General features: G+C 45.9%; 1 protein-coding gene across 5 annotated transcripts in view; it reads right to left on the minus strand.

Moving 5' to 3' along the window:
* Nucleotides 1–472: 472 nt before the first annotated feature.
* Nucleotides 473–12,486, minus strand: part of MTUS1 (microtubule associated scaffold protein 1) — a 152,055-nt gene continuing 140,041 nt past the window's right edge. For 3 of the 5 annotated variants that reach the window (XM_004597821.4, XM_004597824.4, XM_036496863.2), the window contains 7 exons: nucleotides 9,845–10,059; nucleotides 9,034–9,139; nucleotides 8,391–8,464; nucleotides 8,155–8,250; nucleotides 5,267–5,383; nucleotides 2,090–2,187; nucleotides 473–1,052 (listed from right to left, as the gene is read on the minus strand). In XM_004597821.4, the coding sequence (XP_004597878.2) occupies nucleotides 839–1,052; nucleotides 2,090–2,187; nucleotides 5,267–5,383; nucleotides 8,155–8,250; nucleotides 8,391–8,464; nucleotides 9,034–9,139; nucleotides 9,845–10,059 (920 nt within the window). In that variant the 3' untranslated portion in view covers nucleotides 473–838. Of the gene's footprint in view, nucleotides 1,053–2,089; nucleotides 2,188–5,266; nucleotides 5,384–8,154; nucleotides 8,251–8,390; nucleotides 8,465–8,759; nucleotides 9,140–9,844; nucleotides 10,060–12,486 lie in introns of those variants that run through there. The other 2 variants (XR_009246265.1, XR_009246266.1) reach the window with 1 other exon arrangement.

Below are 12,486 nucleotides of genomic sequence, written 5' to 3' on the forward strand. Positions count from 1 at the left end.
ATACAGATTTTTTTAAAAAAGAACTAGGATTCTACATTTGCTCATAGCCTGAGAAAATGGATCATCGTATAGTATTAGGTACATATGGGTAAGAAAAACCTCTCAGAAAAAAAGGTCTAGCTAGATTCAACAGACCTGGCTGAACATGGAAAAACCACCAAGTTGCTCCAGAAAGAGAACTAGAGACATTGACGGGCAGGCGTTTTCCGTCATACTCTTTCTGCCATGTCCAAGAGCTGAGCAAAGTTGGTGATGAGCAACTGTAATGCAAGCAACTATTGCTTTTTCCGCTATGGCTTTGGCTGAAATGTGGACACGAGACTTATTCCCAGATGAGCACATACACACACAGACCTGGCCTTCACTGTACAGCAAGGCCAGCCGTGTCAGACACAGGACACTCTTCCATCCGTCTCATGCATACGCTCCCTGCACCTAGTCAGACCAAAGTAAAAAATCACAAGAAGGTGTCTGTGGTGAAGGACATTATAAAGGTTATAAATCTTTATCGTAATAAGCCCCTGAGAGTTTTTCCCCTTACGCTTAGGTGGAAAAGGCAATGAACAAGATTCTGTCGTTCTCTAAGTGCTTTGTGCAACAATGTCCACGGCGATTCCGAAACCTTGTCTGGACCAGTCATTGGGTTGGAGCCTGCAGTCTTCCTGCCGAGTCCCTGTTTCTCCCAGAGCTGATCCCGGGGGAGGTGCCTTTCCAGTTATCCCACGGTCACGGGTCACGTGCCGTGAGCTCGCGCAGCTCTCGCTCCCAAGCCCATTGTTCGGGTCCTGCAGATCTGCCTCAAAACGCTCCCAGATGGCACTGCTGCTTGCCAGAAGCGTCATCTGGGGGACACGCTGGGGCTGGGGAAAGAGCCTGAATTCCTGGGTGACTGGAAGGGGATGGCTGAGGACGTGGGTGACCTCTTAGGGCTGCACAGGTCTCCGTTCTGCAGCTTCCACAGCAGCTCCTCATTCTCCATGGAGAGCCGCTTGTTGACTTTGGACTCCTTCTCTAGCGACTCCTGCAGGACGGCCTGCTCTGTGGAGAGTTGCCTGGAAACAGAAAAGAGCCAGAAATCAAAGTGACAAAGTAACCTGAACAAAGTCTTCCTTTGGACTAGAACAGGATCTTGCACAAGGCGACGGGTGTTTGGCTAAAAAATTTCAAGGCAGGGAAGATGAGCGTGAGGTGTCCTCCCACCAACGAAAGTGGTGTGTTGTCACATCATGCAGGATGGGTGACACTCCTCCACGAAGTATGCTGTATGTCATCTTAAAAGAGTTGTTATATTTTTGACAGACAGTTACAAAGAGGAGAGATAGTAGTCTTCTAAACATTGATTCACTCCCCAAATGGCTGCAATGGCCAGAGATGGGCCGATAGGCAGGAATTTCTTCTGGATCTCCCATGTAGGTGTAGGGTTCCAAGGCTTTGAGCCATCCTCCGTTGCTTTCCCAAGCCATCAGCAAGGGCCTGGATCCCACTGGGCAGCTGGGAAGCATACCAGCACCCGTGAAAGATGCTGGTGCTGCCTTCTACTACATAGTTAATAGTGTCTCAGGAATGATGCTGAGTTAAGCATCCTATATAATCCAGTTTGAGTCCAAGTGGCTCTACTTTGGATCCAGGTCCCTGGTAATAAACCCAGGAAACCAGTGGAAGATGACCCAAGGGTTTAAACTCCTGCACCCACATGCGAGACCCAGACAGAGGGCCTGGCTTGGCCCAGCCCTAGTCACTGTGATCCAGTGGATGAAAGATCCCTTTGTAACTCAAGTACATAAAATATTTACCAAAAAGAATCTCATGTTTGGGACTATTTTCTACTTGCTTTTGTGTTACTTTTTCTCTTGATGTTCCCCGAGTTATGAAGTCAGGGTTTGGAGAAGGCTTGCTGTCTTAGGTCTCAGGACACTTGGGTAAAGGCATGGCCTGCTAGAGTGTTTTCCAGTGAGAAATGAGCACCTCTCCACTCCCTGTGTCCATAGCACGGCCAGGAGGGTCACTGGGGGAGTGTGGCAAGAGGGTCCCACTAGACGGAGGTTCAAGGAGGGCAGGGGCTCAGAGGAACCAGCACCCTGGGTGTTACCTGGAAATGGCCATGTGCTTGTTCATGCGTGCTTTCAGCTCCTCATTCTCCTGCTGGAAGCGCTTCAGTTTGTCAACCAACGCCGTGTTGTTGTCCACCTATGTGTCAACAGGAAGTCCAACATTTGTACAGTCATACACCAGTAAAAAAAAAAAAAAAGCCCTCATTCCTTCAGTTACATTCCTCACATAAGCATACTTCAGAGACTTAACCAAGACAAATGTAATGGCCTAATGAAATATTTATGCACAGAAACAACACAGAAAGCATCTAAGTAGTACATTTGTTTTTCTCCTAAATGTATGCTCTTTCCCACTTTGTAAGATGGTGGGTCAAACAGCTCCGTCTCTGGACCTTAAGATAATTCCCAGCCCAGGCAGGTGAATCACACCAGTGGCAAAGTTCAGAAAAGCCTCAAGGCTGAAAAGCCGCCAAAGGAAGTCCCACTGTGGCCGCAAGCTGGTCCTCGTGAGCGGGGTTGCCACACACTCCTGGTTTGTCCTGTGTTCCAGGAAGGCCTCCTGCCAGAGGAAGCATGTGGTTCCCTTGCCTGGGACTGAACAGGAGATTCTTGCTACAAGATGGTGGCACCTGGGTGCTTAAGCTGCACAAGATGCCTACTACGTTCCCACTGTGTCCCTAGAAGGCTGTTGTAACAGGGCAAAAAGCCCCTCCATCAGCAAGGGAGGAAGCTTTAGCCAGCATGTCCCCAGGGCCATCTAGACCCTCCTCACTGAGGGAGGTGCTTCTGCAGCTGAGCAGGGATCCAGCGGGTGGCTGGGCTGCCTTCCCTCAAGCAGGTTCCTCTGCACAGAACACACCAGCGATCTCTCACCACCACCTCCATGAAGAGAGAATCCCCAAACCTCTCCCGGGTGCTTTTTTCAAGCAGTAGCAGCAGCTGTGGAAGTCCCAACATCAGGAAGGGAGAACTTTGACATAAAGCAACAGAAATATGAGATGGCAAAGCCGCACAAAGTTGACCAGAAAGCTGCGGATTCTTCAGTGTTACCAGAAATCAAGGTTGTTCCACAGCTCTGGGGCGACCTGTGACCTGCTTTTGCTGTAATGAATGCAACTTACCCTCACAGAATCTTAGAGGACGATCTCCTTGAATAACATTCAAAGGTAGCACACAGCAGACACACCTGAGGGGATCCTACATGCCCTAGGTCAGGCTACTGAAGGACTCCCACGTCCTACCCTGGGCATGGAGCCTCTTCCCCTAGTAGAGTGCTAAAACCAACACTCAAAGTTGGACAGCCTGTGTTTACCAAAACCATGACATCTTACAGTGAATTTTGCAGGTGGAAAAAAAAAACTCATTTGATGGACTCCCATAGGCCAAAGGTGTACTGTTCTTAACAATGCTGCCCATGGACTTCAACAGTCACCCACACTTACCTCTGTGTGCCACACATAGCAGCTCTGCCACACAGCTTTGCAAAACAGCCAATGAAATATGTCCTAGTCCAGGCAGACCTCCCTCCTCACTCTGCTTTCCTACAGCCGTATCCAGGCCAGATGTGCAAGAAACACACCCAGTGGAAGAGGAAAGGCTAATCCTTCCTGTGGTGAACAGCTGATCACAGCCCCGCTCACTTTCTAACGTAGTGCTTGGTTACTGGTCACCTTTCCAAGGTGACCACACAGCTCCTGCACAGTCCTTACGGTGCCTCACAAATCCATTCTGTTCCTGCAGGTTCTTTGAGAGCCCTGTTGCTCCTAAGACATCCGATATTCATGACAGGCATAGCAAGCAGTTCTGAAAATGACTCTTCAGGATGAGATCTAGACTATAGCAAAGGGGGAGCTCAAAAGGCTCATGAATTAGGAATTCAAAAGAAAATGTGAATAAAAGATTTGGAATTAAAGATGCTATAATAATTGGCCTTAAAAGATTATTTCTCCTAATCCTCCACATCACACAGTGTCACAGGACTAATTTTCATGCCATAGCTGTCTTAGGTCAAAAGCCTCCAAATGCCAGAATTTCTCCCAAAGCCTCAAACTTACAAGTCAATCAGGAAAACCTGTCATTTCAATCTGTTCTTCCACATCTACAGCAATGCAATGCTGACTGTTCCGTGGGCCAACAGACATGCAGTGTGTGGGTCATGTTACAACTCAGTATTTTCACTGCAGATGAATGGCATATAGAATAGCAGATCTTTGCTCACCGGATGAGCTGAGCCATCATTGCTTTTCAGATTGCTATACAACTTGGTATCACGGACTGACCATTGCCAGGGGTGGCAGGTATAGCAGGCTGAGCCCATGAACAACCACGGGTTCCTGTCTGTCTCTAACAGCACCAGAATCTAAAGAGGTCATGTTTTCACATAGGGGCTCAGTCATCATTTCCCTCATCATGGGAAAGTAAGGCCTCCAGGCTTCCTAAGTGTCCCTGTGAGGGTCTGAAAGACTCCTAATTCAATGGGGGCTACTTGCTTAGGGACAAAGGAGGCGAGCAGTGGTAGATGGCAGGAACAGATAGTGGGCAAGCATGGCCTTGGCTAGGATGACTTCAGCTGCCTTGCCAAACCTGGCCAATTTGGACAGCTTCCTGTCTAGCGGCAGTTGTGCTTGATCGAGAATTACATTGACACTGAGCACATCCAACAGGGTTCCGGCAAGAAGCTTCACACATCAACACCAGTTCTCTGTGCTATAGGCTACCAACTTACTGTTCTTCAACGTTCACAACTGTTTCTGCTGTCTGCCCAGCAGAGCTAGCCTCATAAAAGCACATTTCTTCTATTACATTACAATTCTCCTGGTGCATTTTGGGAAAAGCAAGATGAATTTAGATGGCCCAATTGCATACCTGCTGGGGACATGAGAAATCTGTGTAGAGCTGCTGGTCTGTTAAAGCATGGATTTTAAACTGAAAGTTTTCCCTTGGTGATGAAGATGGGTAGATCACTCAAGAGTATACCTGATTTGTTTGTCATTAGTTTTCCAAGATTTGAAGGCAACTTTACATGTTCCATGGGAAAAATAAATGCTCCAGAAGGTAGCAAGAAATGAGCCATGAACGTACTTGGAAAAGAAAACCTAGCCTTTAAGTTGCAGTTAACCCAATACCACAGTTCTAGGTTTGCAACTGAAAAACGCTCTCCCAAGGATTCTGGGAGTTCTGGAAGTTTCCATACTCACAACCCAGAGGAGACCTACCAGCTTCTCCATTTTCATTAACTTGACATCCTGTTCATGCAGCTTCTCGTTCTTGATCTCTAGCACAGCTTTCAGGCTTTCAAGCTCTTGCTCCAGATACATGAGCTGAGGATTCTTCTGCAAAGAGTACAGCCAGATATTGCCAGAATTATTTCTCATGATCCGAGTGCGGAGTCTTCACAGAGAATGTACAGATGCAGACATTAACAAACAAGGAACCAGAACTTCCTTCTCTTACATTTGTTCCAAAGAGGTGAAAGATGACAAGCTGAAATAATTTCCATCTCAGAAACTCTGGTCATAAATATTGAAAAGAAACATTTTGCTCATTTATGAGTAAATTACAATGGGAAAGTACTGTTCATAGAGAATATGCTGTTGGAAAGAAGTGAGAAGCCACTCCTTGCCATACAAAACAGGCTTGGCACAGAGATTAGGCAACCCACAGATTCTGTACTGGTGTTTGGAGGAAGAAAGGGGAACTAGAGTTCTATCTAACCAGAGCCAGTATCTGACTGGGATATTTATAGGGCTTTCTGAAAAGCAAGCAAAGTCACAATGCTGTTCTGCATCTTTGGATATTTTCTGATACTGGGACTATGTTGCCCTGGCCTTACTTAGGGCAATCACAGCATATTTATACTGCGGCATCCACAGCCCACACAGCATTGAGCAATATTCTACTAGAATTCTCTCTGGCGTGGACACTACCTAAGGGACAAACACCCTTTGACTGTATACCACTCAGATGAATCCCTCGATCCCTGGGTTAACTCCTAAGTCACTAGCTGAGCTAGCCTGTGGGTCAGTGGCTTCCTTCTGGGCCAGTCCTTATGAGGAATCAGGGAACAGGTCTCAGGGGATTGCCTGGTTTAACCCCTGCTCGGTGGGAAGAGGAGACTGCTCTGTGAGCTCAGTGACCAACTCAGGAAAGATCAGGAAGGGTGCCAAAGCTGGGAAGGGCCAGGACTCAGACCCACATCTTCAACTCTAGGATCTTTTGGAAACTTTGTTATCCTCCAAATAAATCTTATTTCAGTTTTGTTAGAGAACAATGATGTTGCCGACTCTGCCAACTTTTACATCAGAGCTTTCACAGTTGTGTCTGGCCCTCCTAGTCCTCTGCTTGCCTCCCGTCCTCTCTGATTTTACTTACATACTCAGTCCTCTTGTACAACCTGCACAGGGAGATGTCAGCTGGCACTGCTTCCCTCAGTACTCGCTAGCTTTTCAGAACTGGCTACCAGCATGTGCCAGCAGCTCTGTAAAGCCTGCTCCTTGAGCTATTAATAAGGTTTACACTCTCCATAGAAGTTGGACTTATGCTGCAATTATTGACTTTGCCTATAAGTCTTCCAGAAATAACTGAAGTTTTCCTGTGATTTCATCTAATTGTATCAAATGTTTTAGAGGGGCTCACCAAGGATCCATACTTGTACACTGAGCAGGCAACAGATTGTTTAATTTAAAAATACTGGCAAGGGAGATGGAGAGAGATACCTCACTTCTGTTCACTAGTTCATTCCCCAAATGCCTATTTAGCCAGCCCTGAGCCAGGGCCAATGCCAGAAGACTGAAACTCAACCCAGGTCTCCCATAAGGGAACCAGAAACATAACTTAGCCATCACCCACTGTCTTCCAGGATGTACAGTGGCAGGAATGCAAAAATCAGGAGCCAAAACCAAGTTGTAGCACCAAGTAGTTTGATAGGATGCAGGCGTTTTACCCAAACATCCACCCAGACCACAGATTTTATGTAATAAAGCTTTGCTGCTTTAGTCACAGAACACAAATAAATGGAAATAAAGACCAAAAACAGAAACAAGAAATTTTTTTTTCTCAAAGCACCATCACAGAAGAGTAAGGATACATACTGCAAGAGAAACACAAGGTTAGACAGGAAATTGACACTTTCCTAAAAATGTGACATCTATCCATATAATGAAATATTCATCCGTAGAAAGGAATGTAGTCCTGACATAGGCTACAGCATGGATGAGAATGGAAAACAGTATTCTAAGAAGCCAGGCCCAAAGGGCACATGCTGTAGCATCCCACTTATATGAAATTTCCAGGGTCTGGAGATTCACAGAAAGTTGATCAATGTGTGATTGTCTGATGCTGGAAAACTTAGAGAAATGGGAAATAATTTGACAGATAAAGGTTTCTCCTTCGGGTGTTAGAAGTATTCAGTTATGACGTGATTGAGGATGTCTGCAACCCCTATCCGAAGGGCCTGGGTTCCTGTTGGATTCTGCTTCTGATTCCAAATTCCTACGCACATGGGCCAAAGGGCAAGTGGGTGATGGCTTGGCAGTTGGGTCCATCACAGCCACCACGGATACCTGGATTGATTTTCTGGCTCCCAGGTTTGGCCCAACCAAGTTGACAGCACTGAGGGGTGAACCAGCAGATGGAAGCTGTCTATCTCTTGTATTTCTTTCCTACCTTTCAGCTTGTAACTTTTAAACAGCATTTAAAAATTAGATATTGGATACTAAGGTACAACTTTATGAACAGACTAAACAGACTAAACACCACAGAGTTTTACATTTTTGAATGAAAGTGAATGCTATGGTATATAAACTATCTCAAAAATAGCAGTTATTAAAAAAAAAAAAGACATCTCCACATACAACCCTCACCTTAGTTCATCACTTTCTAGTTTTTTTCCTAAAGGCATTAAGCTTAAACTACCCAAAATATTGGATTTTCATTGCAGGTGAGACTTCAGGATGCAAAAAAGATACCAATCAACATGTTCTCTGTGCAGCCTCACAGGCACAGCAGAGGACACAGACGCCACACCTGCATTGTGTCTCTAACTGACTTCAGCAAACGGGCAGAAGGAAAACTCAGTAGGGATAAGGGGGCATGTGCAACTTACTGAATTTGCCTTCTCCCTTGCGATTCTTTTCTGTTCTTCTGCTTTCAGCTTTTCATTTAAAGCATTATTTTCATTCTTCAGGTCACTGATTTGCTTCTAGAACAGCAAGAAATGAAGAACGTAAGTTAATACACAGACAACAGAATCACAGCCAGTGTACACAGAATTGGACCCAAATCACACAAACTTCAAGGAGGATGACAGGGGGGCGGGGGAGGTAATTGAGATCCAGCCACCTCTAGAGATTCCTGCTTCTCGTTAAGCAAATCTTCCAGCGATTTCTTTTCCAATTCATGGCTCTGCTTAATTTCTGTGAAGAAAAGGATACTTTTTGAGTGGATACCACTCCACGAGATCACTGGACACACCCTGCAACCATCATAGTCCAAGGATGTATGAGTTGACTACAAAGTAACGGGACTCTCGTTTTATAGGTATCTGATGCTTCTATGTAAATGATGCCACTTGTTCTCAAAACAGCCCCCAAGGAGGGGAGGGCAGATTTCTCCATTTTCTGACCAAGAGCACGGAGGCCATGAGCCCTTAGGAAAGCCAGCTTCTGCATCTCAGGGCACATTCCCAAACACGGGCCCGCGTCTGCTCACCAGCAGCCCCGGAGCTCTTCCCACGGTGCTCTTGGTGAACTAGAGCATTCAGTTAAGCTCATTTCCATCAGGAAGGAGGGGGAAGTGTCTACTCCATGCCTACTCTGAGCCAGCAGCTTCTGCACCAGATCACCTGACGTCACACAACTGCTTTTCTGATGAAGGATGCCCTTGCCTTCTCTGGAGGGGAAAGTTATGAATCTCTTCCACTTGAACTAGATGTCCTGGGCTCTGGGCCACCTTACTCTGTTTACATGGGGGGAAGCAAGCTTGCCTGAAAGGGAGCTCTCATAGGCTTTCTTCAGCAACTCTACTTTCTCCAAGTGGCTGGCTTCAATTTCCAACTTAGTGCTCTCGTGGGCAGCATTTAAGTTGTCAAACTATGAGAAACACATGAAACAACAGTTTACCAGAGACATAAGGGAGTTTTACGGTGTACAAACAAGAAGCATTACATGAGTTCACAACACAAGTTTTCACACTCAAGTTTAGGGACTCCTTAGTACAGAGCAAACCTGCCAAAAACCTGACTTGGATATGCCACTCCTGACTTTTCCACTCTGTCCCTCCCATCCAGTGTCCTGGGCTGCCTGATAGGATAAGCTGAGTCCATAAACAAGGACTGAGGGTGTGTTCCCTAGAGGTGGAGCCACAGAAACCCCATGCCTGTCCCATTGACTGGCCACTGTATCTTCACACTTGATCTTAGTCAAAAGGCTGAGAAGTGCTGACCACTGTATCTTCATAGTTCCCAGTTCACACCTGATAAAACAGACACTCTACAAATATGTGCCAATAAAACTGGGTTAAAAAGGAAGCAGGGTTAAGAGGAGAAAGTGAATTATTAAGCAAGGGCCCTTTTACAAAAAGATGAAAGAAAAATGGCTCATCAGGTCAAATCCAAGGTTCTTGGGAAGGGATTATTTCTGGGATGTGGGATAAAGGGTTATTGTTAAGTTTTTCTTTTCCCTTCTTTCTTGTTTTCTTCTATCACTTAACTTATAAACGTGTCTTTGGTTACAAGAGGAAAATAATCAGATAAAAAACACTTTTTCATGTATTAAGATTGTTCCACTAGCACAAACCTGCTCCTGCAATTGACTCTTATACTTCTCAGCTTCCTCAATGTAAATGCTCTGCAGCTTCTCGCACTCCTTGGTGTAGAATTCCTTAAGCCGGTCCTCTAGTTCCGTCCGATCGGTCTGGTGTTGCTGCTTGAGCTTCTGGACAAATGACTCGTACGCTATCTGTAACTCACTCCTGGCTTTTTCTAATTTCTCACAAGTGGTCGAAGCAGTAGCTGAAAAAGATGAACAGGGAAAGGGAACATGGCATTTTAATGTGTTAAACATCCTAAATGTGTAACTTTTGCACACAGCTGTGAGGACTCCAGAAGCATGAACACTGTCAAGCCTCGGTTCTCTGTGGGCCACATTTTCAAGCAGCACAGATTCAGAGGTGAGTGGTAAACAAAGCAAGAGGAAATGATGCAGCAAAAAATAAAGAGAACACTCCGCACCAAACCCTCACTGCTAAGCAGTAGGTACAGGACTCCAGAACAACTAGGACCTCAAACAGCTCCCTTGGTGTGGTGCCCTAGTGGTCATGAGAACCCGGTCGACTGACCAACAGGGGAAGTCCAGGCCAAACCAACCCCATCTCAGCCAGCCAGTGCAGAAGAAATCAAGCAGGGTCAGAGAGGAGAAACCCATGGCCTTGAGCCTATAGTTCCTGTGATCTCATTTCAATGTTCCCTCCAAGTACAGTACTAAAAACCCAAGAATATGCTGAACCCAAATGGTCGGCGCATAAAAGCTTTGAAACCATATTTTAAAAACTGTACTATGAATATGTTAGAAAGTTACCATATTTAAAAGAAATCTAAAATGTCATTCAAAAACACAACATACTAGCTCTTGTCTACCACTGTCAAAATCGGAATTGCTGGAGCCTGTGGCATCAACATCTCATTGAGAGCACTGATTCAAGTCCCATTGGCCTCACTTGTGATCTAGCTTCCTACTAATGTGCTTGAGAAAGCAGCAGAAGATGCTCCAGGTGCTTGCATCCCTGTACCCATGTGGGAAACCTTGCTAGAACTGCCCCAGCCACTGTGGCCTTTTGGGCAGTGAACCAGCAGATACAAGAACTCTTGGCAGATAAGATCTGTCTACCTCTGTCACTCGGCTTTTCCAATAAATTAAAAAAAAAAAAACTTTCCAAATAAAGAAACCCAGAATTATCAACAGTGTAATACATTGCAACATACCTGCAGACACATACACACACAACTCTATAGTAACTGCTCCATCTCAACTCTCAGGCAGCTTGTCTTTGACCTGTACTAGCCTTCCTTCATGGAACTGTGAATATAACAAGGAGGGGGTGCTCCTGAAATGGTCAGGAGGGTGTCTGTTCTCAGCAAACCCAGGGTTTGGGTTAACACACATCAATCTCTAGCCAAGCCTGCTACGTTCATGCTTGCTGTCCTCCTGTTAGGAATACATATATGCTAAGGAACATTCATGGAGTTTGGGGAAAAAAATGCATCCAGGGCTGAGAGAAGGACAGTTCAGATTGGTGGCTATATCCTTAAAGAATGTGAAGTTGGCTGGTTCCTGGGACCAACTCCCTGCAGGATGAGGGCTGCATTCCTCCGGGAGACACCACACAGCAGTGGAAATAGCCAAGTCACTTCTCCCCAGTGAAAGGCCATCCGGAAATTACAGCAAAGAATCCTACTTGCCAAAAAGGCACTGAAAAAAAATAAAATCAATTACATCTACAAACAGTCTTTGAAAGGGAAAAGAACTGACATTTGAAAAAAAATCAGGAGACATTCAATGCCTGACAGAATGGGCCCCATGCATCGCTGTGTGTGACTTTCACAGAGGACCTGTGCAAATCTTATTGCTAAACGGGCACATATGGAAGCCAACACTGAGAGGGTGGATAGTTTTCCCACAGGCACAGAACTAGTAAGAGGTGATGACTGGGCATGGTACGCTGTTCAGATCCTGACTCTCTCAGTGCCCAAAGCCCATGGCTTCCCCATCTACCCGGCTGCCTCTTGTGCCAGTGACTGTTGAAGCCCCAGATGGGCCTGTCCTGGGGAAGCTCACTGCGTAACTGAGCAGACAGGTGAGAGGCGGCAACAGGGGGTGGGCCCAGCGAGTGCCACATGGGGTGACTGACATCAGTCAGGGTGGTTCAGAAGTTTGATTGAAAAAAAAAAATGTCATTGTGGTAAAACAGATGTAACAAAGCCTACCGTTTTAAGTGCATGACTCAGTGACAATAAGTAGCAGTCACATTAGGCTGCCATCATCCTCAGACTGAAGTTCCACGCAGTTGAACAACAAACCACTGCTGTTTAACCATCTGAATTCCTGTTTCTGCTCGTTTGACTCAACATTCCAAGTAGCTAGAAGCACGCAGCACTGTCCCTTTGGGACTGGTCATTCCACACAGCACAATATCCTCAAGACTGCCTCATGTGATAGCATGAGTCTCAATTTCCTTCACTTTTCAGTGTGTGAACCTGTCCCATTTTATGTGTCCACTTCTCTCTCAATGGACGCTTGGGTTGCCTCCACATTTGGCTGTGGTGAATGACGCTGCTACACACAGATGCACAAATGGAGTTCTCACTTCCAGTTACCCAGCATATACACCCAGAAGTGGACCTGCTGCACCGTCCCCTAACTCTCCCTTCAGTGATCTGAGG

The sequence above is a fragment of the Ochotona princeps genome, chromosome 11, assembly GCF_030435755.1.
Source record: "Ochotona princeps isolate mOchPri1 chromosome 11, mOchPri1.hap1, whole genome shotgun sequence".
Classification (NCBI taxonomy): domain Eukaryota; kingdom Metazoa; phylum Chordata; class Mammalia; order Lagomorpha; family Ochotonidae; genus Ochotona; species Ochotona princeps.